This window comes from Medicago truncatula, chromosome 1, assembly GCF_003473485.1.
Source record: "Medicago truncatula cultivar Jemalong A17 chromosome 1, MtrunA17r5.0-ANR, whole genome shotgun sequence".
Taxonomy (NCBI): domain Eukaryota; kingdom Viridiplantae; phylum Streptophyta; class Magnoliopsida; order Fabales; family Fabaceae; genus Medicago; species Medicago truncatula.
In genome coordinates this window covers 18,045,569-18,073,324 of record NC_053042.1, presented here as the reverse complement: position 1 = coordinate 18,073,324, position 27,756 = coordinate 18,045,569, and the positions used below count along the sequence as shown (strand labels likewise).

At 32.5% G+C, this 27,756-nt stretch overlaps 4 protein-coding genes across 6 annotated transcripts; 2 read left to right on the top strand and 2 right to left on the bottom strand.

The window, feature by feature from the left end:
• The first annotated feature begins 1,303 nt into the window (after positions 1–1,303).
• LOC25483071 (lachrymatory-factor synthase) lies at positions 1,304–2,157 on the top strand. Its single transcript, XM_013611720.3, has one exon. It carries the CDS (start codon positions 1,468–1,470, stop codon positions 1,981–1,983), a length of 516 nt encoding a protein of 171 aa, XP_013467174.1. The 5' UTR covers positions 1,304–1,467; the 3' UTR covers positions 1,984–2,157.
• A 727-nt stretch (positions 2,158–2,884) lies between these two features.
• LOC25483070 (E3 ubiquitin-protein ligase SINA-like 10) lies at positions 2,885–8,409 on the bottom strand. Of its 3 annotated transcripts, none has more exons than XM_013611719.3 (4): positions 8,303–8,408; positions 8,100–8,192; positions 4,621–5,256; positions 2,885–3,506 (listed from the first exon to the last, which is right to left on the bottom strand). In XM_013611719.3, the coding sequence occupies exons 1-4, from the start codon at positions 8,381–8,383 to the stop codon at positions 3,276–3,278; spliced, it is 1,041 nt and encodes a 346-aa protein (XP_013467173.1). In that variant the 5' UTR covers positions 8,384–8,408; the 3' UTR covers positions 2,885–3,275. The 3 variants fall into 3 exon arrangements, with proteins under 3 accessions (XP_013467173.1, XP_039690689.1, XP_013467172.1); XM_039834755.1 differs by having other exon boundaries at positions 8,100–8,185; positions 8,303–8,383; XM_013611718.3 differs by lacking the exon at positions 8,100–8,192 and having other exon boundaries at positions 8,303–8,409.
• Positions 8,410–11,773: 3,364 nt separating this feature from the next.
• On the bottom strand, positions 11,774–13,064 carry LOC25483069 (polyubiquitin 9). The gene is made up of 2 exons (XM_024775366.2): positions 12,436–13,064; positions 11,774–12,219 (listed from the first exon to the last, which is right to left on the bottom strand). The coding sequence occupies exons 1-2, from the start codon at positions 12,733–12,735 to the stop codon at positions 11,989–11,991; spliced, it is 531 nt and encodes a 176-aa protein (XP_024631134.2). The 5' UTR covers positions 12,736–13,064; the 3' UTR covers positions 11,774–11,988.
• A 4,422-nt stretch (positions 13,065–17,486) lies between these two features.
• Positions 17,487–26,960, top strand: LOC25483068 (uncharacterized protein sll0005). Its single transcript, XM_013611714.3, has 13 exons — positions 17,487–17,865; positions 17,956–18,105; positions 18,593–18,763; positions 19,672–19,815; positions 20,302–20,407; positions 20,526–20,674; positions 20,833–20,958; positions 22,645–22,788; positions 23,352–23,439; positions 24,248–24,621; positions 25,199–25,522; positions 26,328–26,558; positions 26,704–26,960. The coding sequence occupies exons 1-13, from the start codon at positions 17,653–17,655 to the stop codon at positions 26,836–26,838; spliced, it is 2,355 nt and encodes a 784-aa protein (XP_013467168.1). The 5' UTR covers positions 17,487–17,652; the 3' UTR covers positions 26,839–26,960.
• The last annotated feature ends 796 nt before the right edge of the window (positions 26,961–27,756 follow it).

Here is a 27,756-nt window from a genome sequence, read left to right as displayed (position 1 = left end):
GGCGATACATCTTCAATCCACGCTGCAGCTTCCTACATCTTAAGAGTCATTCATTAACCTACATCATCAAACATCATAAACAAGCATTACTAGTTCCAAAGTACTAAAAACATTTAAAACTATAAAATCCTAAAATAGACATTGTTTAGATGTTGAAGGCAATACAATCACTCAATAACTAGTCAAATATAAGGGTTGAATGCAACGTGATAACCAACTTATTTGTTGGTTATCATTGACTCACACTTTTTAAAAATATTTACTTTTTTAAGAAGAAAAAAAGTAGATTTTTAAAAATATTTAATTATTTATTAAATTTACAAATATAAAATCATTGAACTTTAATAATTTATTTTATTTCTTTTATTGCCACACTAACATAGTGGCAATAAAAGAAATCAAAATCATAGAGAAGATATTTAAAACAATTAAAATTGGATTGGATAAACAATTTTTTTATCCTTGAATTTATTAGATATTTGTCATTTGTTGTTGGATGTATTAGATGTTTGTCATTTGTTGTTGGATGTATTTAAAATGTCTTTTAAATAAGTCATTTTGGTCATTTTATTCATTAAATGTATTTTTCCGTTAACCAATTTAGTCTCTATGATTACAAACCAAAAATAATTATGCTTTACAATTTTGATATATTTAACGACTATAATGAGGAAGATATTAAAAAAATTACAGCTAGGGTCATTTAACTTATTTAGTTGTAACATATTTCTTTTCTTTTTTTGACAAAAACGCATTCGTCCTTTATTTCATTTTATTGTTAAAAAAATGTAGAAATACAAATTTTTCAATAAAAAAAATATTCTTTTACTAAAAGTAAATAAACTGTTGAATCATATGAACATCTTTATTTTTATGATTTTTTTTTTATTTTTGGTAATTAAAAATATGTTAAAAAACTAAATTTATTATTTCATAATTTTTAATAATAAAATGAAAAATAAAAAAAGGTTTAACATGTATATATTTTGATAGATAAAGACTAAAACATAGTTGTTCTGAGATTAGGGAGGGTTTTAGAATCCAATTCAATTCAAGGAATGTTAATCAACGCTTCCTCCAAGATGAATCTCTCGTATGGCGTGACGCTTCCTTCATCCTCCAGTATGAGTCTCTCCAATGGCGTGAGGCTTCGCTCATCATCTCATCTCTGCAAATCCATGCATGATAATCTGGATGACCGAGTGCTACCAATTCAACGCCTTAATCTTTTTTTTTTGTGAATTTGTGTAAAATTTTTGATTAAGTATAATGTGGTTGTTGATTGTTTTCAAATGTCAACAATTTACTATACCCGTGTGCCGACAAAAGAAAAAAGATAAATGACAAACTTGTTATATTGCAAAATATTTATAAAATATGAGGGGGAGACATGTGATGTGATATAGTGGTGGAGGGTGAAATTGAGTGGAATCTCATCATTCAGCTTTGTATCCTTTGCACACAAAAATGGAACAAAACATTATTCAAAGATGGGAAGCCAAAGTTTCAACCAAACTGAAAAACACCACAAAACAACAAGCATGGCCACTCATCAAAGACTTTTTCAATCTCCACAAACGCTTCCCTAACCTCGCCACATGTTACGGTATCCACGGATCCAACGGTGAGGTGGGATGCATACGTTACTGTGCTGGATTCTCCCTCCCATCAGACGGATCACAAGAAGTGAGCTGGTCAAAGGAGAGATTGGTAGCCGTTGATGATGTTGACTTGAGTATTAAGTATGAGATCGTGGAGTGTAATATTGGGTTTGAGTATTATGAGTCAACTATGAGGGTTGTTGATGGTGATGGTGATGGTGATGGGGATGGTGGTTGTGGGGTTGAATGGTTCTTTGGTGTTGATCCTGTTGAAGGGTTGGAGTTTGAGGATTTGGTGAGTAAGTATGGTGTTGGGCTTCAAGTTATGGGTCAGAAAATGGAGGAAGAGATTGCATCTTCACTTCCTAGCAATGAAATGTAGCAGATATTTGGAGTTCCAACCCTGATATTTGCATATTGTAATGTCCCTGTCGGCTGAGCTATGCTCGTTCATGGGACTCATCCAAATATATTTATTTCCCTATGTTGTGTGATTAATAAGATCAATAACTAAATAAAACAAAATGTTAAATAATCTCATATTTTGTTTGTAGTCCCTGATTTCTTTCGTGATTTATTGTCTTTGTTTTTTTTAGTCGATTTTTGGTTCTCCAAATAAATAAATTCTATAATTTTAATTTGTTGTGTTTTTGTCAAATACCGATAACAGTTAAATAGATTCACATATTAGATCTGCTAAGTTAAGCAATATGAAATTTCTTTTGAATTGTGTTTTTATCAAATGTCAAACTTTCAAAGGTGGTTCCCAATAGGGAACAATGGCGGACTTGTAAAAGAGATAAACAACCCTTCGATTATTTTCTTAGATTCAGTGTTAATTTTTTATTTTACAATGGTGAGGGAGTTAATAGCTCCCTCACCTTAAAAGCCACCATATTTTTCATATAACTGAATCGTAAAATGAAATGTAAGATTAATAAACTAACTGTGTTAAAACAAAATATGAAACTCTATTGATGTAAGCAATATTATTGATTAAACCACAAATCTATTTTACACGTAGTGTTTTGCACACATTTATAGTTTCTACAATCTAAATACTCTAACTAACTCTAGTTGAAATAGATAGTAACTCAAGCTAGAAAATTGTTAACAAACAGTTAAGATAGTTATCTAACTTCCTGCACAAGTAACCTCTATGAACTCACTTACTACTACAATCAACAAAATGCTTCAGGAAAATTAAGTCTTCATTTTACACAACTTTCTCAGGCTTTTGGGGAGATCCTTCAGGAAAATTAAGGATCATGAAAATATTTAAGTGTGAGAAACAAGAATTCAGCAGCTTGATAAAGGGTTTGAAACCTGAAGTCATTACATTACCGACTCTTTTCAATAAAATCAGACTCAAAAGCAGGAGTCATTGCATGTATCTATGTGAGAATTACTGTACAATTTCAACTTATGTTGAAAAGTAAATAGGTTTCTTCAATTTTTGAAAATCATCCCCAGTAAAAAATTATTATAGAGCTAAAGACAACAAAAAATAACAAAAGTCAAACACCAAAAAAAATATAAATAAGAAAAGCAAAAGTCGAAGACTCTATGTTTTATCAATAATGCATGACTTCTCTACTTATAGTGCGATTGTCTTCATGATAAGGGTCGTCGACGATGGCGGACGATGAGGTTGATTGTTGCCTGCGCTCGGATCTAGTTCCCAAGGAGGCGGAGGCAGACGTGGATGGTTGACTTCTCTTTGATGTTGTAATCGACAAGGGTCCGGTCCTCATCTAGTACCTTACCGCCAAAGATCAAACGTTGCTGGTGCACCGGGATATTTTCCTTGTCAAGAATCTTCTTCTTCACATCGATTATTGTGTCTGAACTTTCAACCCTTAGAGGGTACCTCCTACTAGTCTGGGTCATTATGTAGATTTGTATCTGCACCACAATTGCCATTAAGGCCCTGTTTGGATAAACAACTTATATAGATGCTTATAGCATTAGGGCTTATAACATTAGAGCTTACATCATAAGCTCTTATACTTGATAAGCTATTTATGTTTGGATATGTACACTAAAAAGTACTTACATAAATTGAAGTGTTTGGATGTGACATTACATAAGCAATTATCGAAATATTAAATATTTTTAATTTAAAAAAATCAAAGAATCGAACCACAATTATCAAGATTTATTTTGATAAAATTAATCAAGATGTAAAAAAACAATATTATAATATATTAATTATAATTATATATATAGTATAATCAATATTCGTCCTTAAAAAAAATCAAAGTTACCTAATTGTATGCTGCGTAAACACTCTGCATAAATAAACTTGAGAAATTATGATTGTAAACTTATCGTATATATAGATATTAGTGTACAATTTGTTACTAAAAAAAGGCAAGTTAAGTTTTTTTTTTTATTCAGTTTCATTTTGTTACGTAACAAAAAAATAATAAAAATCTTCCTTAAAACAAAAAAAAAAATCTTAGTTACGTGTGTTACTTTAGTAAGATAAACATATAGCAATTTTGTTATCTTATGCACCGCTAAAGATAACTAACATTATAATTAAAATATATGTTTTTTTTTCTAAAAACAAAAAAATAAAATAAAATATATGTTTTGAAAAAGTGGATCCAGAGAGAATCGAAGGAGGTTACATAAATTCATAAGCTCCTTGTTAAGCCGGAGGGTAAGCTGGAAATTTAGGCTTATTAAAATATGACATAAGCAGCTTATGAAACTATGATAAGCTGTTTTTATTTATTTACCCAAACACCTTTGAAAAGGCTTATGGGAGTAGATAAGCCACATAAGCTCAATAAGCCAATCCAAACGGGGCCTAAATCAATAATAGAAAATTTGAGATTGATATTTCAAGAACTGATCCAAAAATAGAAAACACTAACAGCCTTTGTTTGGCATTTGAAAAACTGAAGAATAAGATAAAATGCTAGAGTATATAAATTCAATACATAAAAGAAAATAATAAGACTTTAATTGGAGGAAAAAACCAAAGCAAAGAAAAGGAGATAGGAGGTACCGTGCGGGTTATGCAAATATCTAGCTTGAGAGGTTCAGAAGAACCAAATGGAATCACAAGCAACTCTGATGAAAGAGTTGCTAAAGTAACTTGTTGGACGTTCTTCGCAAAAGACTGTAATTTCAGTATGCAATTCTGAGACCTAGCCAATATATCATAATTATAGTTGGACTCAGAAGAGTTAGGACCAATGCAGCAAAGATTGACTGCATTTCCCAAAAGCGTAGTTCTATTATTGAGAATAAATAGTTTACCATCATTTTCCTCTTGAAGAACAATAATTTCATCATTAGACTTCAAGGAGACAGTGAAGGAGTAACCATAAGAAAATTTGATTATAGAATCCCCATGTTTATGCCTGAAATGGTTGGACAACACTTCTGATGATGCAGCAAAGTCACATCCTGAAAGGGGGCAGTAACATAGTACGTAGACGCATTCTTCTTCATGCTTCCTATCGGTGTAACTTATCTTCTCCTTACAACCATGCTTTGCATTCGAACATGACATTTTGATAGATAGCAATAGATTCTCAATGGCTTTGCAACGTTTTGAGCTAATGTGCAATGAGCACTCGTGACACTTGTTCTTAAGTTTCGTACAGCAGGTAGAGCAAACAATATGACCATTATCACACTACAAGGTATCGCAGCACAAAAGAAAATCATCAAATTAGACTTTGATCGATTTGTTAGAATAAAATATAATAAAATAAGAGATTTCTTTGTGAGGCTTGTTAGCAAGTTATGCAACCAAAAGTATAATCAACATACAGCTAATCATTCTCAATTTATTCTTCACAAAATCTATGTACTCAATTACGGATTGCGGCTCGCCCCGAAAACGCTATAGTGGTATAGTTTAGGGAAACAATACAAGAAGTTCATACCATACACATATAAAAACTCAAAAATAGAAGGTATACAAAATTAAAGACATTCACAATTATTAATTAAATTTCACTGTAACTAATATTTAAACCCAATTAAAGCAAATAAGTCTTATCCTCCAAGGCTTAAAATAATTCATCCAAGCATTTAAAATAAACAAAGGTGACTCTTTAAATAGAATCACTATCTCTAACCACTTATTCATCAACGTCATGCTCACTTACTTCACTACTAGACCTCATTTGTTTTGCATCTTTCTTCATTTCTCCCTAAGTGTTTTGTGTCTCTATAGGGACAACTTGGTCCTCCATTCTTTTTTGTTGCCCACAAAGCCGCATAAGATGAGGAGGGAAAATAATGTCGTTTTTTAGAGGAATTTGGCTCCTCTAAAGCGAGATAATAAAGGTCATTAACTTACTCTTGATTGTTATGGAGTACCTCTAATATTCATCTTTAATTTTCTAACTATTTGTTAATAATACTTTAACTTCTAAAGTGAATTACTTATAAAGAGTCTCGCATGAGATAAAGCCTAAATATGAGTATATAAGTGGGGGCACTCCTCACCTTAGGTCCAATCCAAATTCTATAATAGTATCAAAGTCTATCCAAGCACCCCTATCAGCCACGTTCCAGATGTCGAGTCTTGGGCATGAATTCAGAGTCTTACATTTGTGGTGTTAGAGTCGCACTACTCAAACCGCAACACAACAGAGTTTCACGTCGTCGCACTTAAGGGCATATATGACAACAAATTAGGGTTAGTTTGATCTGCTAAAATAAAAATAAGGGAATGGACAAGATAACTCTAGTTGTACCGTGTTTGATTTTAGGGGAAACAACCACTTTGGTCCCTGACTTTGCACCTCGCTGACACAATGGTCTCTAACTCCGGATAAAATACAAAATAGTCCCTGGATGTGTGCCTTCGTTGACAGTTTAGTCCTTTACGTTAGAAATGGTCGTTAACAGCTGAGATGGCAATTGTTTTAGGTTGACAAGGATGAATGATGTGGCATAGGGACCAAAGTGAAAGCAACCAAAAGGTCTTAAATTCTTGAAGAAAGTATCTTTATTATCTGCTAGTTTAGTTTAGTTTTATATTTTGAGACTTGTTGCTAAGCTGAATATTAGCTTAAATTCTTGTGTGGTAATGAGTTAGTTATATTGCTAAGAAAATTGGTACTTTGGTCATTGTCTATCCACAAAGGTGTTTTCTCTTGTATCATCAAAAGTTTGATCAATTCAGAAATCATTTGTCAATTACATAAGCTTAAAAGCTGTTTGGATGCATAAGCTTAAATCTCTTGTAGGGGTCACACTATTGAAGAAGCTGACAATTATCCATTCATTGACTTTTACAAAGATTCATTGATTGCTGTCTTATATTTAATGTTATCTGCTTACATTTATAGTTCTGCACTTTTATTTTGAGTTATGCACTGATATAGATTAAATGGAATGTGGATTTGTGGCTATAGTTCTGTCAAAGTGGCAGTAATATAGATTCAAGAATCTAAGTTTAATCTGCAGTGTGGATAGTTCTGCACTTTTAGGCCAAATAATTTTCATTAAAGACAATGTACATTTTCTGCACAGAACGACTTCATTGAGGAAGATTACCCAGTTCTTAACGAATTAGCAACACTTCGTTGAGACGAGTTTGCACCAATTTCCATCATCATGTGATTCGATTTTGGTATTCAATGGAAGATTCAATTTTGGTATTCAATGAAGTTTGCACCAACAAATTTGATTTTGAACAAAAGAGAGGATTAAATGAGATTTAGGGATTTAGGTTTTGTTTTTGTTTTTGTCCTTGATTTTGATTCTTTTCTTTCACTTTGGTCTCTATGTCACATCCTTCATCCTTGTCAGCCCAAAACAATTGCCACCTCAAATTGTTAACAATCATTTCATTTCTAACGTCATGGACTAAAATACTAACGGAGGTACACATCAAATGACTATTTTGTATTTTATCCTGAGTCATGGATGATGATGACTCTGTGACAGTAAGGTGCAAGTCAGAGACAAAAGTGACTATTTCTCCTTCATTTTAAAACTATTTCTGGGACTGGGAAAATTAGGGATCAAGGGACCGACCAAAAACTGAAATTCTAGTCCTCATTAAACCATGACACAACTCTTTGTTTAAGTATAAGTTGTTTAAAATACCAAAATAACTTTTCGTACACAAAACATGACAAAAAATTGTGCAATACCCATAGTAGTTAATAGCGGATAGCGGCGCGTAACGGCCGACCCCAAAAATGCTATAGCACGCATAGCGCTATGACCGCTATTTCATAGAGAGCAGAAGAGAGTTTTATATGAACAAAACAGAGGATTGTTTGTACAAACTACAAACAGAAACAGAGAGAGCAGGATGGCTTGTTGCGTAGCGCTCCAGCACCGCACCGCGGGGCCGCTATTGACTACTTTAAAATTAAAAGTTTGTTCTATGTTGTGTTATTTTGTTTGTGTTGTTCGTCTGCACTTACATTTTAGCATATCAAACACACCCTTAACTCTTCTCAGAGTTCGAAAAAAAGTTATGAAAGAAAATAAAAAGAATGAAATGCATACCTGAAAGATGGGAATAGTTAAGGGTTCAAAACATTTGCAGCAATCAAGCAAATTAGGTTCGGAAATCATCAGAGACTCCATTACCCCTTTTGACTAATAGTGATTAAAAAAACCCTTACAACTTTATCAAAATCAAATTTTTTGATTAAAGCATAATCGAGTTGTTCTGGTAAAAAAAAAATAACATCTAACAAAACACTCACATAGAAATTGAAGACTCCGGCTGCTTCAGGTTTTGCTCTTTGCTCGTCCGTGGTCCTATATACTCCTCCTTGTTTTATCATATGCCAGTATAAAATAGGATTAAGATCCAATATTTTGAGCTTATGTGAGCTTATCTATTCGCATAAGCCTTTTTAAAGGTGTTTGGCTAAATAAATAAAAACAGCTTATCATATTTTCATAAGCTGCTTATGCCATATTTTAATAAGCCTAAATTTTCAGCTTACACTCTGGCTTAACAAGGAGCTTATGAATTTATGTAACCTCCTTCGATTCTCTCTGGATCCACTTTTTCAAAACATATATTTTAATTATAACTTTTTTTGAAGGAATATTTTAATTATAATGTTAGTTATCTTTTGCGGTGCATGAGTAACAAAATTGCTATATACTTATCTTACTAAAGCAACACACCTAACTAAGAATTTTTTTTTAAGGAAGATTTTTATTATTTTTTTTGTTATGTAACAAAATTAAACTGAATAAAAAAAACAAACTTAACTTGTCTTTTTTTTTTTTTGTAACAAACTGATATCTATATATATCATAAGTTTATTTACACCTCTAATATTAATTTTTTTTTTAAGGACAAATATTGATTATACTATATATATATATATATATATATATATATATATATATATATATATATAATTATAATTAATATATTATAATATTGTTTTTTTACGCCTTGATTAATTTCATCAAAAAAAAATCTTGATAATTGTGGTTCAATTCTTTGATTTTTTTGTTAAATTAAAAATATTTAAAATTTCGATAATTGCTTATATAATGTCACATCCAAACACTTCAATTTATGTAAGTACTTTTTAGTGTGCATATCCAAACATAAATAGCTTATCAAGTATAAGAGCTTATGATGTAAGCTCTAATGTTATAAGCCCTAATGCTATAAGCATCTATATAAGTTGTTTATCCAAATGGGGCCTAGATACATGTCAAGGAGTATTAATAGGCACGGATAGTATGATACCCGTGTCTTCGCCTATTAGATAAATATGATATTCATGTCCGCCCTATACTTGTGGGTATTCACTATACGGGTACCCGCCTAAATTGAGGTATCCATGGGTGTTGATTGAATTTATTTATTTTTTTGGTAGAAAGAATAACTTTTTTTAATTACCAAAAAACTTCAACTTTTAAACATTCATATATAATTCATTCAAATTTCAAATATCATATGTAATTTATACAAAATTTATGATTCTCAGTATAAAACAAAAAGATTAAATCAATTCCCACGAAGAAATTCGAAACAAATTGAAATATTCATCTATTCATTTAAAATTAGAAGAAGAAAATTTGGGTTCAGCAAAAGGGAAAAGGAAAAGAAAGTTGTGACATAAGAGAAAAGTTATCTTACAATCAACTAAACTAGTGTTTTATGAGACCTCAATTCTTATATACACACACACATGCATACAAGGATATTTTAGTAATATATTTAATTTATTATCGGGTATAGGTACGGGTATCATCAAATCTGTGTCCATATCTATAAAACAATGGATAGTCAAATATCCGTTTATTATACCCGTGAATATCCATTTAACTACCCGCGACAGATTTTATCCGCGGGTACACATGGACATGGGTATTTTTGCCACCCCTAATTCAATGTTTTTTTAGTTCCTCTAAAAAATTTATACAGCTGTTGGTCCCTATGAAATTTTCAATCATTATTTTTTGTCCCTATTTTTAAGTTTTTTTTTGTATTTTTTTTATTTTAAAATTATGCATAAATGTGTAGAATATTGTAAAAATTCATCCAAAAAAAATGAGAACTTTTTAACAAAACATAAATTAAATATGAATTTTTAACTGTCATAAATTAGATATGAATTTTTACTCTAATATGTTGTTTATGCTTCATCAGGGCTTAAAAAACCAAGATTGAGGTAAAGAGATTAAGGTACCGTTTGGCCAGGCTTTTTTTCGGTCTAAAAGCTACTTTAAAACAAAGTTAAAATAAAACTCTTTAAGAAAAAGGCTAAAGCTGTTTGGTTTCTTTATTTTTTTTTAGTTCTAAAGTTATTTTTGAGTTAAAAGCTGTTTGGCAAAATATTGTACAAAACTTTGAATTTATTATTTTTTGGTGGTGTCTGGGGTTCGAACCCGGGACCTTGCATATATTTATGCATTGTCTATAAATAAAAAAACTTTGAATTCATTATGAATTAACATAATAAATAAAAAAATGTCTAAAATATTTTTTGAAGGGAAAAAATGTTTAAAATATAAAAGATATATTTTTATCAATACTATATTTACTCAATGACGTTTATTTTGTGTAACATGAATACAAATTTGGACAATATCTTTTTCAATTATACTCTATAACAAATTTTGTTATAAGAATATCATATTTTTAGTGTTGGTCAAAAAGATAAGAATTTATATTATATAATATTATATTTATTACATTGCTGGTGTCATTGGAAAAGATATGTTTAGTTTTTTTAATAAGAAAAAGATATGCATAGTTTGTTACAATACAAATGTGTAAATTATATATAAGTATAATTTTTTTAGGCAACTACACTTCTACTTTTAATTAAAATCAAAATTTTATAAAAATGATTATACGCATTACACAGCATTAACAAAAATTATACGCATTAGCATAACAAAAAAAAAAATAGAAAGAGGAACATAAAGTATTACTCTAAACGCTAACGTGTGTGTATTTCCGTGGTTGAAAAAAGGGAATGAAAATATTCGGTGTCATTCATTGATAGCGTGAATACAAATATTTGCGAGGTTGTGATGATCAAAAGATATTGAAATTAATATATAAGTGATAAAAAGATAATAAAATTCCTTAAAAAAATAGATAATAAACTTAAATGGAACCTCATTAAAAAATTAAATGGACCGGTTAAAAAAAATAAAATAAAATAAAATGGAAGAAAAAAGCTTATTGAAAAAATAAAACAAAAGGTTGCCGGCGGGAGTTGAAGAGAGATGTTTGTGAAATAAATTGGGGAGAAATAGTTTTTTGAAGTAGCATTCAACAACTTTTGGTTAAAGCTCATTCCATTCAATTTTATGCATTTTAAAAAAAGTACTTTTTTTCGAAGGTACTTTATTGATATTGTGTTTGGCCTACCTTCTCCTTAAAAACGTAGAAAAGCTGGAAAAAAAAGTCGGACCAAACGGTACCTAAGTCTTCATTTTACACAACTTTCGCAGGCTTTTCATGTCCTTCAGGAAAATAAAGAATCATGAAAATATTTAAGTGTGAGAAACAAGAATTCAGCAGCTTGATAAAGGGTTTGAAGCCTGAAGTCACTACATCACTAACTCTTTTCAATTAAATCAGACTCTAATGCAGGAGTCATTGCATGCATCTATGTGAGAATTACTGTAGAATTTCAACTTATGTTGGAAAGTAAATAGGTTTCTTCAATTGCTGAAAATCATCCCCAGTAAAAATATAATTATACAGCTCAAGACAAGACAAAAAGAACGACAGTCAATTTCTTAATAAGAAAAGCAAAAGTCAAAGACTCTTATGTTATCAATAATGCATGAGTTCTCTACTGGTGATCGTCTTGTTGATAAGGGCCGCCGACGGCGGTGGATAATGAGGCGGACAGATGCTTGCGCTTGGAAGTAGTATTAGCGATGGTGAGGTGGTGATCTAGTTCCCAATGAGGCGGAGGCAGAGATGAATGGTTGACTTCTCTTGGATGTTGTAATCGGCAAGGGTCCGGTTGTCCTCTAGTTGCTTACCGTCAAAGATCAGACGTTGCTGGTGCACTGCAATATCTTCCTTGTCAAGAATCTTCTTCTTCACATTCATTATCGTGTCTGAACTCTCCACCCTCAGGGGGTATGTCTTTCCAGTCTGGGTCCTTATGTAGATTTGCATCTGCACAAAAATTGCCATTAAATCAATGAAGAAAACTTGAGATTGATATTTCAAGAACTGATCCAAAAATAGAAAACACTAACAGCCTTCGTTTGGCATTTGAAAAACTGAAGAATAAGATAAAATGCTAGAGTATAAATTCAAAATATAAAAAAAAAATAACAAAACTTTAACTGGGGGGAAAAACCAAAGCATTGAAAAGGAAATAGGAGGTACCCTGGGGGTTATGCAAATATCTAGCTTGAGAGGTTCAGAAGAACCAAATGGAATCACAAGCAACTCTGATGAAAGAGTTGCTAAAGGAACCTGTTGGACGTTCTTCACGAAAGACTGTAATTTCAGTTTGGATATCTGAGACCTAGCCAATATATCATAACTATAGTCGGACTCAGAAGAGTTAGGACCAATGCAGCAAAGATTGACTGCATTTCCCAAAAGCATACTTCTATTATTGAGAATAAATAGTTTACCATCATTTTCCTCTTGAAGAACAATGGTTTCATCATTAGACTTCATGGAGACAGTGAAGGACTGACCATAAGAAAATTTGATTTGAGAATCACCATGTTTATGGCTGAAGTGGTTGGACAACAATTCTGACGATGCAGCAAAGTCACATCCTGAAAGGGGGCAGTCACATGGTACGTAGATGCATTTTTCTTCATGCTTCCTATCAGTGTAACTTATTTTCGCCTTGCAACCATGTTTTGCATTTGGATATGAAATTTTGATAGATAGCAATAGATTCTCAATGACTTTACAACGTTTTGAGCTAATGCGCAATGAGCACTCGTGACACTTGTTCCTAAGTTTAGTACAGCAAGTAGAGCAAACAATATGATCATTATCACACTGCAAGGTATTGCAACATCAAAGAAAATCATCAAATTAGACTTTGAACCATTTGTTAGAATAAAATAAAAGATTTATTTGTAAGGCTTGTTAGCAAATTATGCAATCAAAAGTATAACCAACATAAAGCTAATCATTCTCAATTTATTCTTCACAAAAGCTATGTACTCAATGACGGATTGCGGCTATAGCCCCCAAAACGCTATGGTATAGCTGGTAGCGGCATGGTTGCTATATCAAAGTTTTGGGAAACAATACAAGAAGTTCATACCATAAACATATAAAAACTCAAAAAAAGGATATACAAAGACAAAATTAAAGACATTCACAATTACTAATTAAAATTCAATGTAACTAGTAATATTTTTTTTTTGAAGGAATGTAACTAGTAATATTTAAAACCCAATTAAAGTTAAAGCAAAATAGTCTTATCCTCCAAGGCATAAAATAAATCATCCAAGCATTTAAAATATACAAAAGTGATTTCTTAAATAGAATCACTATCTTTGACCACTTATTCATCATCGTCATACTAGACCTCATTATCTCCATTTCACCCTAAGTGTTGTGTCTCTATAGGTTCGACTTGGTTCCCCATTCTTTTATGTTGCCTGCAAAGCCACATAAGATGAGGTGGGAAAATAATGTTGTTTTTGAGAGGAATTTGGCTCATCTAAAGTGAGAAAATAAAGGTCGTTAACTTAAAACTCTTTATCATTATGATGTAGCTCTAATATTCATCTTTAATTTTATAATTATTGGTACTTACTTTAACTTCTAAAGTGAATTACTTGTTAAGAGTCTAATAAAGCTTAAATATGAGTATATAAGTGGAGCATTCCTCACCTTAGGTCCAACCTAAATTCTAAGACAGTATCAAAGTCTATCCAAGAATCCTTATTGGCTACTAAGGTCACACTCCAGATGTCAAGTCATGGGCATGAGTTAAGAGTCCTACATTTGTGGCGCTACAGCCGCACTTCTCAAACCGCACTTAAGGGCATATATGACATCAAATTAGGGTGAGTTTGAGCTGCTAAAATAAAAATAAGGGAGTGGACAATATAACTCCAATTGTACAATGTTTGATCTTAAAACTATATCTAGGACTGGAAAAATTAGGGGGGCAAGGGACCGGCCAAAATCTGAAATTCTAGTTCTCACTGAACCACAACACAACTCTTTTATCTCGAGTATAAGTTATCTAAAATACCAAAATAACTTTGTCTACACCAAACATGACAAAAAGTTGTGCAATACCTCAAAATAAAAAGTTTGTTATGTGCTGTGTTGTTTTGTCTTGCATTGTTTTATTGTGATGTTCATTTTAGCATATCAAACACACCCTTAAATCTTCTCAGAGTTGGAAAATAACGTAGGAAAGAAAATAAAAAGAATGAAATGCATACCTGAAAGATGGGAATAGTTAAGGGTTCAAAACATTTGCAGCAATCAAGCAAATAAGGGTCGGAAATCATCAACGGCTCCATTCACCTTTTTAATCGATTAAAAAGCCATTACAACTTTATCAAAATTATGTTTTTGACCAAAGCATAATCGAGTAAAAAATGGAAATCGCTGCTAAAAAAATAACATTTAACTTAAAACACTCACAGAGAAATTGAAGAAGACTCCAGTGGCTTAAGGTTTTGCTCTTTGGTCGTCCAGTCAGTGGTCCCTTTTCGCAATAAGGAAGATTTGCCTTATTGTCGTTCCCACCAACTATATCACTCCTCTAGTGTTTGTTTAACCGATACTCACTCCTTTTCACGATAGTTGTTTGTGAAGAAATTACGCACGTAAAGATTATTGACAAACAAAAAATTAACGTTGGATTGAAATTTGAAAATGACAAATAAAGTAAAACAAAATTATTTCTTTTGTAATTATCAACATATAAGTTTTGACTAGTGCTAGTCACACCCAAAAAAAAAAAAGTTACATCCAAATTTATTTAAAATTTTACAATAATACCAAAATTGTTCTCTTCATGTAATTTTCTAAAAACCTATCTTTTATGATCATTCTGAACTCTTACCCCCTTTCATCCACAAATCACCATAGATATGCAACCAAGATCTGAATCAACATCTTTGTTATTGATATGTACTATATTCATAAATGTTAGAATTTCATTTTCGATGAGTTTCTATTTGTTTATTGTTTGTTTTGGTATGAGATATGCTTGTCAATTTGATTTTAAGTGGGAGGTTAGTGTAAATTAAGTTTACGTGTATGTATATAAAACGGGTTAGTGTAGTTTACGCATGTAGGTTAATGTAAATTCAAATTTACGTATGTTCAATTTAGGTTAGTGTAAATTCAGTTTTCAATTTACTAACGTTCAATCTAGGTTAATGTAAATTAAGTTTACTTATGTTCAATTTAGAGGTATATTAGTCATTCTGGAGTGTAACTTGTTTTTTTTGGGGTGTGACTAGCACCAGTCATAAGTTTTTTATTAACTCTCCTTATCATAAAATACTCGTTATTTTTTTATTTGTCAATTAATCTAATGGCTATAGCTCACATAATTTAACTGTAGAGAAGTGGAGTGTCCGGAGTTCGAACCCCGACTTCTGCATATAACATGCAATATCCCTACCAACTGAGCTAAGTTCACAGGATATAAAATACTTGTTATCAACAAGTTATATTTTGAAAATTTTATGGAGACAAAATAACAACATATTATATGTTAGTAATTTTTATTTTTTTTTATATTTAAAAAAGCATTTGTTTGTATATCTATATATCTAAAAATACTATATATCTATTCTATACTATATAAAGAAAATAACATCTTTTAGCTCTTTTAGGTTGACTTTTTCTCTTTTCAAAAATACTCTTAATTTTCAATACAAATAACATATGTAACAAATAGATAAGAATAAATTTAAATATTAAAAAGTGTAACAAATTAGATGAGCATATCTATACTTAATTTTCATTATCTAAATTATATTTTTAAACAATTATTTTTTATAATAAAGATTGTTGTTGATGTCATTAAAAAGAAAGAATTTAGATTATATTTTTTGTTAAATTGTTAGTGTCATTGAAATAGATAATCGTGATTAGTTTAGTTTGTTATAATTTGAAAATCACTTATTTCAATTAAAGGGAAAGAGAAAAATGAGTTAGAGGGATGATTTTGGTTCAAAAATTGACCCTAAGTCACCCCTCTTTGATGAATGAACGGAAAGAAGCTGGGGTTTTGATAACGGTTCACAAGAAAGAGAAGGGGAACACCATAAGTTAATATTGTGCATCAATCACAAACTTTGATACACCGAATGTTACGATGTTTTGTATCAAACATGTCAAGTCTGAAACATTTGCTCTCATCTGGTCGACCCATATCAGTCCACAAACCACCAAGTGTCAAATCTGTTAAGACATAAAAGTTTGTTTATCATCCGGTTGACCCATACCATAAAAAAGCTAGTTTTATTCAAATTTCAAATTTCTCTTCATGTCATCTTGCCTTGTCTCGTACCTACAACATCAATTTTTCTTCACATTCATTTACTCAGCCGATTCCCACCACACCCATAAGAGGCTCTCTCTCCCTCTCTCCCCCTCTCTCTCACTCTCGCTCTCTCTCCCTCCCTCCCTCCAATTGAAATAACAACATAATAAACGATTATATAATGATTCAAACACACTTTTTTTTGCTAACTTTGTTCTTGTTGTAAAATTTCTTCCCTTTCGAGCTCCACACAACTCAGTTCTTAAAGTTCTACCTAGACAGTTCCTTCGAACAATTATCTATCACCTAACTTACAAATTATTCTTTATAAATTTTATGACCGTAAACCAGCTTATTAATTATCCGCTATCTTTTACTTAAAAACTATATATAACAAGGATAAAAAGAAAAAAAGAAACAAAAATTTCATAAAAAAAAAAAGAAGAAACAAAAAAAGTGAATCGTAGACCAACAAAAAACGTGTGGTTGTATTAGCATACCAAGTATGGGTACACAATCACCTAACAAACTAGTCATTGTGCTAATGCGCCCTTTAGTCTTTTGAGTGTTGAAAAGAGTTTGAGCCGAATATTCTGAAGTCAATTTTTACACGAATATTGTTTAGGAGTTTTGTATATGAATTATGTAAAATAAAACTTAATGGGAACACATATTATTATGCGAGTGATGATATATAAAAGAAGAAAATGAATCAAGAAATCTTAACTCAATTGATAAAATGTCGAAATTGTCAGATTAGATGCTATGATCGGAGTTCGAACCTCAATACATCCACTTATGTGTAAGTTTATAATGACTTTGTCGTATATCAAAAAAAAAAAAAAAAAAAAAATGAAAATAGTTTATCGAGAGAAATAGGTGTTAACGGCTGAAAGTGAAGCAACGGAACATAGTTTCATAGTTCACCTTGTCACACTTCGCACCACACATACAAAAACTTCCACACTTCATTACAACAACCACTCCCTCCAAACCTTCTCTCTCTCTCTCTCTAAAGAGAAGAGAACACAAACTCTCTCTCTCTCTCTCTCTAGAACAAGAAGAAGAAGAAAACAGAGCAGAGAGGAAAGAGTAAACAGCATTCCACCATGGACACAGCATCATCACAACTCATCTACCGTGGAATCGATCCTTTACTCCGCTCCTCCCATTCCAACCGCCACAACAACCTCCCTCTCCGTCGCCGCCGTTCTAACCGTATCTCCGCTGTCGCCACCGATCCTAAACCTGCTCCCGTCACTACCGTCAACGGTTCTTCTTCAAGGTCTCCGCCTGCCAAACCTGTCAACGGTGTCTCTGGGGTAAATAAACTAACTACTAACTAACTAACTCTTCTGCTTCTGATTTCGCCGAATTCACTGATTTCAACGTGTGTTTTTATTTGCATTCAGAGAATTGGTGATGTTTCGAAGGAGATTAAGAGAGTGAGAGCGCAAATGGAAGAAGATGAACAATTGGCAACGCTTATGAGAGGTCTTCGTGGTCAGAGTCTTAATGATTCGCTCTTTGCTGAGGATGATGTTCAACTACGACTTGTTGAGGTATTAAACAACTTGTTGAGCTATTTCTGTAATGAAAGATGAAATGAATTTAAATTGTTTTAGTACAAGCTATAAGCTGTTTTTGTAAGTTATCTTGAAGAACTTACAAAAATAAGCTTAAAACAGCTTATGAACAATGTAATAAGCTATCTTTGAATAATGTAAGAAAATAAGCTAAAGACAGCTTATGAACAATGTTATCAGCTGTTTTCATAAGTTCAACCAAAGATTACCACAAAACTTATGTCAATAGGTAAGCTCAGATAAGTCAATCTAGTAAAACCTCAATTCAAAGTTCCTTGAATAAAATTCTAATTTTTCTGATATTTTCGTGAGTTTCCTATGATATTTCTATTTTTTTCTTCATAAATATATGACATTTCCATTTATGATGCTTGAATATTCACGAGCATTAGCATCGAGCTACTTTTTTCTTTCTTGGATTTTATGTTATTTGATGTGGTTGTGTATTTTTTCAATTTTGTAGGTAGATGAAAGTAGTGAATTTCTACCATTGGTGTATGATCCAGCTAGTATTACTGCATATTGGGGAAAACGTCCTCGCTCCGTTGCAACTCGCATTGTGCAGTTATTATCTGTTGCTGGAGGTTTTCTTTCGCGGGTTGCGTGGGATGTGGTTAACAAGAAGGTTAAAGAGGTAATTTTTCTATGTCCAGATAAGACTAAGCAGCTTGCGTGCATTCCTGACATGGTGGTTATTGTCGGTGGTTTTTTTATTCTCCCTTGCTTTCTGTTTCTTTTCTTGTCGATAACTAATATTAGGCGTGTTAATATAAGGCTTTAAGTTAAGAAGTTATTTGGAATTTCTCTTTTCCCGTCAGAAACTATCTTTAGTTTCTAGGATCTAACTATCGTACGCTTTAAGTAATTGTTGAGTTAAAAGCTGTTAATAAAATTGTTATTGTCAAGTTACGTGCCAGTCTTTAAGTCATAGACAAAAGAAAAAAAGTTCTTAGAATGATAAATTTGTTTTGATTTGAGGTGAATCCGTGAAGCGTGAATGATAGATCAGGTTGCGTACACAGGTTTCATAATTTTCAATAGAAGTTTCCAGTTACGTATGGAAGAGGTTACAGCTTGAACTTGTATTAAGCTTAAATATAAGATATTAGTCGGAGTACCCGTGCAACGCACATGATAACATAATATATATTTTTTAATTTCTTGCATATTTTGGCAAATATAAGTATTATAGAAAATTAGCATCGAATTTAATGCGTTGTAACATTTTGTATGTAAAGACATGATAATAAATCATAGATTTTACACAACAACATTGTGTTGGAAATTCCACCCTAATTACGGTCTACCCTTACGTGCCTTACTTGCGGCATTTGGGTTGCTTTCATTGCATCCTCTAGCACCTTCATAGTTCTGGGTTTTAGCGGGGCTTATAAAGCTTGTGCAGTTCTCACCTTGCAAGCTGGTTTTGTAAACATGAGTTTATAAGTTTCAAGACCCTGTATCAATCCTTTTAGATAATTGAAACTTATTTGTGATATATATTTCACCGTGGTTGCTTATTTGTGCTATTTTCATAACCAGAATGAAGTTGCTAGGGCTATTGAAATACGTGAAATTGTGACATCTTTGGGTCCAGCATACATAAAACTTGGGCAAGCATTGAGTATACGACCTGATATACTGTCACCTGCAGCAATGACGGAGCTGCAGAAGCTCTGTGATAAAGTAAGCTTGCTGCTCCTTTACCCATTCATTGCATGCTATCTTCTATATATGCCATTGTTTCCTTTTTAAATGAATCTATATCGTCATACATAGGAAGAATAGTGATCCAGAGAAAAAAGTTAATAACTTGATATTAGTTGGACAAGTGTGATTTATTTTTGTAGTTAATTTGAGCAGCATAGAAGCAAAATATTGTTCCTTCATTTCAGAAAAATGAAACGCAATTGTTTGGATGCATATTTAGTGTTTTATGTTCTAATTTCCAGAAAAACTTTCTGCAGTGACTTTTCTTTCATAATCTTATTTAGCTATATAGAACCATTGGTCCCTTCTTACAAGAATTGTTGTCTGATGTTTTGGCAAACTCGGAAAATTATTAGCAGTTGCACATTTGCATTTTCATTTCTGATATTGTAAGCTCGTTCTTTTTCTGAGGTTTTTTTTTGTTCTTGGTGGGGGTGTGGGGGGATTCCATAAAATGTGAAGGTTCCTTCATTTGCAGATGATGTGGCTATGGCTCTAATTGAAGAGGAACTTGGTCAGCCATGGCAAAATGTCTATTCTGAATTATCAACCTCTCCCATTGCTGCCGGTAGCTTTCCAGACCATTTCGATATATTACTTTCTTACTAGAAAAGTATACTCTTTCATTGCTGTTTTTTTGAATTAACTAACCAACAGGTATCTATTTTCTTGTGAAACATATGCAGCATCTCTCGGACAGGTATATAAGGGCCGCCTGAAGGAAAATGGGGATTTGGTTGCTGTTAAAGTGCAAAGACCTTTTGTTCTCGAGACAGTTACCATTGATTTATTCATCATCCGGAACCTTGGTTTGGCTCTTCGAAAGTTCCCTCAGGCAAGTTAAATTCTTGTGAGCATAAACTTAAAGTCATATATGTTTATTTAATTAATATGACTCTGTTGTTGTAACATTAGTTATTTAGCGATGCTAAATCAATTGCGCATTATATTTGTTCTCATCTCAACCCAAGTGCTTTTTACCTAATTTTTTAGGTCTCCATTGATGTGGTTGGGTTGGTTGACGAGTGGGCTGCTAGATTTTTTGAGGAGTTAGACTATGTGAATGAAGGTGAAAATGGAGACCGTTTCGCCGAAATGATGAAGAAAGACCTGCCACAGGTGAGTCCTGTCATTTCTTATTTCTTATGAACGACATAAACAAATCCACTATCTGTTTTATGTCGGTATTTACATCAAGCAGAAATTCTTGGCGGAATCTAGCTAGATTAATTTGTTCCTCCTGAATACCCAGGAAGATAAGAATGATAAAAGACTCTATCTAGGCCTCAAGATCTTGGTCTCTTCCCACAACACATTAATCGGCCTCCTATGTATTTATAAGTTATAACATCCTAACTAATTAACTGCTCTAACAGTTTACATGGCCTGCTCTCAACTGACAAGGTCTGATTTACATAGATGATACATTTGATTTCTTCGACCCATGTTTCAAACATTCCAAATTGGGGGTTGGGTGCTAACAAAAACCCACTGATGTTACTTTCTTTCCTCTGTGTGACGCACACTCTAAAGTCTAAATGACATGTTTTTATTTGATGAAAGAATTATATATAAAAGCAAAGAAACAAGGTTAAGTTTTTCCATAATAGGATCATATTGCTTTTTATGAGGGCTTCATATCTACTAATGCCCATTGATCTGTTTGCATGTGCCTATTGATGATATGTGTCAAGATTTTTAGCTTGATACCTTTCTCATTGTTATCCTTTTTATATAAAGAGGTTACAACCTATACAAGTAATAATTACATTTAATGCGAACAAATCAAATTCTGATTTGTGTCACCTATTTTAGAAAAAAAAAAATAAATATAATTAAGGAGGCTAATCAATTCCTGATTCACAATATGACGAGACTGAGAACATTAGGCTAGAGTTTCATTCAATGGAGTTATAAATTTGTTGCAACTGATTGATGTTTAGCTAGTGAATAATTGTATATGGGAAATGCTCATTGTTACGGGAATATTAGAAAACAAAAGGCACGAACCATTGTACTCCGTTGATTTTCTGCAAACATGCGCCTGATTTCCACCAAATAAGGACATGATAATTCTCAGCTTGTGCAAAACATGACACGTACATATTTTTGCTTTTCTTGTGCTAATTTTTTCGTAATATGTAGCACTGCTCATTGTATATATGATACATCTGTTCATCATTGTATATATGTAAATAGTGTCACACTTGCACCGAAAAAAAATAGTGTCACACTATTACATGCTCTGTAGTTTCTTTACAACTTCCCGTACGTCCACCACACTCTGTTTCTTTACAAGTTCCCACAAGTTCACCACACTCTGTTTCTGTCTCTCTATATATATAGGCTCTTTATCTCTCTGTTTCGCCACGCTCTGTTTCTCTGCTCTCTTTCTCTGTTTCACTGCTCATTTTCTTCTTAGGCCATGACTTAAGTTTTGAGGTATTTTGGAATTTGGAGTTATGTTATGTTTGATTTTGATTGAATTAAGGATGCTTTATGTTATTTATTTTTGTTTATGACTTGAGTTTTGAAGTATCTTGAAGTTTATATATGATATTTGAAGTATTTTGAAGTTTATAAATGATATTTCAAGTTATATTTTTTTTGTTTGTTCGTGTATCTTATGATACACGGTACAATGCAAGATACGATTCAAAAAAGTGGTCGAACGATACACAATACATATCCCGATTTGACTAACATGGTTTAAAGTTATTTATCTGTGAGAGTTGTACCATTTTAATAATTATAAAAATTGTCATGAGAGGAATTTGCTTGTATCTTATCACAGTTCAATTTCAGGTTGTAATACCAAGAACTTACAGCAAGTATACGTCAAGGAGGGTTCTTACAACAGCATGGATTGACGGAGAGAAGCTGTCACAGAGCAAAGAAAGCAACGTCGGAGAATTAGTTAATGTTGGAGTCATCTGCTACCTAAAGCAGGTGATTTATTATTTTAATGGTTTCTGCTGGTTTTATACTGCATTAGAACTTGTGAGCTTTAAGCTACATCTTTTTCTAACTTTGGGATTTTTTCTATTTTCATTTCATGATTTCGTTGATAATTACAAAAATGTCACTTTATTTTCACTTTGTTTCCGGTATTTCAAAAATCTATGTAGGGGCAAAAACAACTTCCAGTTGTATACTCATTAGTATAAACAAGATATTAAAACAAAAAGTGTTTCTACCGACAATGGATTGTTTACTATTGGAAATAAAACCTCACCAATGTTCCGCTATCCTTTTAATGTTTCACTTCCCTGGTAGTTTAGATACATTATAGCCCACGGCATGCCATTAAATATATATATAGCCTACGGCATTACTTATTTAGAGACATTTGTCTTTGCAAAAAAAGAATGTAATTTGTGTATAATTGGGGGGGGGGGGGGTATGAAATAATTGATAGCGTCCTCTGAATTCAGGGATCTACCAAATAAAGAAACCTTAAGTAAATTCTGAATAAACTATTCTTGCATTAATTTATTTTTATTTTATTTCAGCTGCTTGATACTGGCTTTTTTCATGCTGATCCTCACCCGGGGAATATGATCCGCACTCCTGATGGAAAACTTGCGATACTTGACTTTGGTAGGTAGTCAAACATCATATATATGTAGGTGAAATTTCCTTGTTTTATTCAAATGTGTGCATGAGGGACATAAAATATTTTTCTGTTGTTTTACTTTCCTCAATATGACATTATGAAATTCTTTGCTTTGAGTAGTTGACTCCTCGAAGTAGAAAAAGACTTCGTGTGTTTTGTTTGGTTGACATTCCTGAACTTGATAATATTTCTTGGAAAATGAACTATTTTAGAAAAAATATGATTATTTTCTTGTATACTCAATATAAACTTGCAGTGAACATTTTTTTTCTATAGCACCGTATATCTTCATGTTCTTTTTTTATTTTCGTTTTTATCAATTGTAAATTGAAAATATTATGTAGTTTGATTCTAAATATATTAAAAATGCTCCATCAGATTTTAAATACCAGAACATGCAATGAATGTTATAAATTATAATGTTTGAACAAGATTTATATATTTATGACATGTAATCTTGAAAGTTTCTTTGTATATGGTAAAAATGTAGGTTCTTATTCTTCATATGAGAGAATGAATTTTCCGTTTTCATTTTTTCCCCTTCATGAATATGACAGCCATATCATAGTTATACTTTTTTCTTTGCTTTTGCTTGGCATTTTGGTCTTCCTTTAGACATTAAGACAAGTGTGTTTTGTTATTTGCAATTGTGGCTAGATATTGTTCATCGGAATGATCCTGTTGTCTTGATCAACTTCATTGCTTTTTCCTGGATGCCACTAATGTTTAAGTTCTTTTATTCCACTATCCTAATCATTATGATAATTGATGGAAATCTTTTGTTGCACCCAGGGCTTGTTACAAAATTGACCGACGATCAAAAGTATGGAATGATTGAAGCAATTGCTCATCTCATCCATCGGGATTATCCAGCCATAGTGAAAGACTTCGTTAAACTTGGTTTCATCCCAGATGGAGTCAATTTAGATCCCATCTTGCCAGTGCTTGCAAAGGTCTTTGACCAGGCTTTAGAAGGTGGAGGGGCAAAAAACATCAACTTTCAGGAGCTGGCATCAGATTTAGCACAAATTACCTTTGATTATCCTTTTAGGATACCCCCATACTTTGCCCTTATAATTAGGGCTATCGGGGTTTTGGAAGGGATAGCTTTAGTAGGAAATCCTGATTTTGCCATTGTTGATGAAGCCTATCCATATATTGCACAGGTATAATTGTCTTTGGTATTATTTTATTATTTATTTTTTCCCCCTGTCATTGTCAAGAACTGGCTTATAGCTTTATTTGTTGATGAACATGAACTAAAATTGCTTGAAAGGTTTAATCGGCAAGATTTTGTTGATGATTAGTCTGTCATGTAGTACAGAAAATATTAAGCCAATGGGAAAAAAATTCTGTCTAGTGTCTGGAAATAAAAGGGGACATCGATGGAATTGGATGCCTTCAAGGTTTAGAGGAGGGATATGATGTAGAAATAACAATTTTGGACATGATGCACGGGAGAAATGATTACTATTAAATTTTGAATACAATTAGTCTTAGACTCAGTTTTATGGAGTACAACAAATTCTTCATCGGAAAATTTTCACAACTATTATTCGTGAGAAAATTTAAATTATTTTCATTGCCACATAATGATGGATTTTCATGGTCTGATTAATAGCTTTCAACACTGAACTGCTGTAATTTTGTATTACCACACCACACTGCTAATTGGCTTGTGTTAGTACTCTGTTTAGATTCTTCTGAATGAACTAAGTTTATGTTAATCACATTTACTGATAGAGACTCTTGACGGATGAATCCCCTCGGCTAAGGAGTGCTTTACGTTACACCATATATGGGAAATCTGGAGTGTTCGACGCTGAAAGATTTATTGATGTCATGCAAGCCTTCGAGAATTTTATTACAGCTGCCAAAAGTGGAGGTGGAGAGGATCTGAAAGGGAGTATGGCTGAGCTTGGGATTATGACTAACCGGTCAGAATATCTCTTGCCGGGATTCCAGTCTGTAACACCTCAACAACCGCAGCCAGTGGAAACACGGGCAGCCCTTGCGTTTTTGCTGTCTGATAAGGGGAATTTTTTCCGAGAATTTCTTTTGGATGAGGTACTTTCTAGAAGCAGTAAAGAAGATTTTATATATGTTTTTTTTTTTTGAAGGAAGGATTTTATATATGTTGATTGTCATTCTTGATGCCAAGTAATTTAGTTATTATACTCTTTCCATATGAAAGTACAAAAATGCCCCTCCTCCTTGACTTCTTTTACTTTATTGTTTAATTAACTGATTGCATGAGCTGATATAAAAGTATGATTGTTGAAGTTTTCAAATTTGGCATACGATCATATATTTATACTAATTACAAAAGAGAAAGTGATGCATAAATTGATTATGCAAATGCATCGCATGTGTAAATATTTTTAAAATGTTTGTGCAAATTTTATGCTAGCTTAGTTAAATCTGAACAAGGTATGGCTGTTAGTCATACACAAATTTGATTCAAGAAAAATTCGCCAAGGTACAATGTTACTTCTGGGACTACTTAAGTCGTATATAATTTTTGTGGTAAAATTCCACATGGTGGCATTACTTTTGCTAAAATTGAATGAATCAGTTGGTAAAATTAACTGAAAAGGTTTGTTTATGGCTACTGCCATGCTGCATATGGCGCTTAAGTTTTTTTTTTTTTTTTTTTTGAGTGTGATGCAGTAGCCATCATAAACTGTTTTTGGAGTCATCTTGTATTTGTCATGTTAAAGTTTACTATGAACGAGCATATGGAGAGTCATCAGTTTCGAGTAATGAACTAGCACTGTTTTTCGAGTCATCAATGTCGTGTTAAAGTTCATCACTTCTGTGCAAGTGTTGTTATATGGAGAGTTCTAAATATTTGACTCATGATTGACTGCAGATTGTCAAGGGCATTGATGCAGTGACAAGGGAACAAATGGTAAGAATTATGTCCTTACTAGGAGTTCAGAATGCAAGCCCTATTTTCGCTATGGTACCTACTATTGGACGCTTTAAGCCCGCAGCTCTTATACCCACCATAACTGAAGAGGATAAAGTTATACTGAACAATGTTCAGAAAGTGCTGGAGTTCTTGACTGCAGGAAGCACTCTGTCAAGCACATCTAGTCAGGTAATGAAGAATTTGCTGCTGAAATTCATTTGTGTACAGTTTTAGTTATTTTTGCAACAAATAAGTGCATTCTTATTTATTGGTTTATTTTAGCTCAACAAGGTTCAACTCACTTATTTATCTATTTGTCTGTGGGTGGCCTTAGGCTCTCAATGTTCCTCAGATTATCCAAGAACTTCTGCCAGTGTTGCCAGGCATCTCTGCTAAAGTGCTTCCTGATGTTCTTAGCAGATTATCTTCTCGGGTATTAGCGCGATTAATACGTGATGCATTTTTGTAAATAATTCTATCTCCTTGATGCTTAATCCACCCACAATTGTGTATACTTGACAGAATGGACAAAACCACATACCAGTACATATATAATTATAATATAACCAATTTACCCATGTTCATTAATCATTATAGCTTAAAAAAATCTTTACTATGTTTTTTGTAAGACACTCATTCTACAAGCTAAATCAATTTGCTGGCTATTATTTTATCATGTTATCCAAACAAAATTATTGTTCATTTAGTAATGACTGTTAGGTGTATCCATATAAAGAAAGGTAAGGCATTCAACATGGATGTTAGTATTAAGATAAGAACTTGTCTTTTGTAAGGTTTGTCTTATTTACCACTTTTTGCACATGTTTACGGAATTGTACACTAGGGTGAGAAAAGACACAAACACAACAACTAGCATCATAGAAACAATTATTGTACACTATAAGATAAAAGATTCTTTTTTAAAAGCAAAAAAACAAACGTCGGTGCTTAATAGAAAGAAAAAAAAGTTATTGTACACCAAGACCTATGTCAAAACATTTCATCCGTGGCTCATATGCTAGAGAAACACTAGCATGGTCACAGCCCTAAATGAAATTTTTTTATTTTTTTTAATCGGATATTCTCTTTGCATAGCTGGGTGAAAACTAATTCATCGAGTCGGATAGGATCACAATAGGTGGTAAAACTCTCTTAAGAGAATTTACAATTGTTACATTTTTAGGGTTGGACTCGAACCCATAACTTGTTAAGTTAGAAGAGATCTGTAATTTAATCTAATAGTCTCGTGTAGATAAAAATCATTTAGGTACACACATATTAATACATATCATTTAATGAAATCTTAAATACACAGTTTTAAATTCTTTTATATGTCCAGATGATTTATGTTTGAGGTTGTGGCTACATAAATGTTCCTCCATTAGCT

Coding starts and splice junctions, on each gene's coding strand:
- LOC25483070 (XM_013611719.3), bottom strand. CDS start 8,383: ATGATAAAACAAGGAGGAGTATATAGGACCACGGACGAGCAAAGAGCA. Junction 8,193..8,302: donor CCGGAGTCTTCAATTTCTAT/GTGAGTGTTTTG, acceptor AATCACTATTAG/TCAAAAGGGGTAATGGAGTC. Junction 5,257..8,099: donor TAACTATTCCCATCTTTCAG/GTATGCATTTCA, acceptor GATACCTTGTAG/TGTGATAATGGTCATATTGT.
- LOC25483071 (XM_013611720.3), top strand. CDS start 1,468: ATGGAACAAAACATTATTCAAAGATGGGAAGCCAAAGTTTCAACCAAA.
- LOC25483068 (XM_013611714.3), top strand. CDS start 17,653: ATGGACACAGCATCATCACAACTCATCTACCGTGGAATCGATCCTTTA. Junction 20,408..20,525: donor AACCTCTCCCATTGCTGCCG/GTAGCTTTCCAG, acceptor AAACATATGCAG/CATCTCTCGGACAGGTATAT. Junction 22,789..23,351: donor TCATCTGCTACCTAAAGCAG/GTGATTTATTAT, acceptor ATTTTATTTCAG/CTGCTTGATACTGGCTTTTT.
- LOC25483069 (XM_024775366.2), bottom strand. CDS start 12,735: ATGAAGTCTAATGATGAAACCATTGTTCTTCAAGAGGAAAATGATGGT. Junction 12,220..12,435: donor ATATTTGCATAACCCCCAGG/GTACCTCCTATT, acceptor ATTTTTGTGCAG/ATGCAAATCTACATAAGGAC.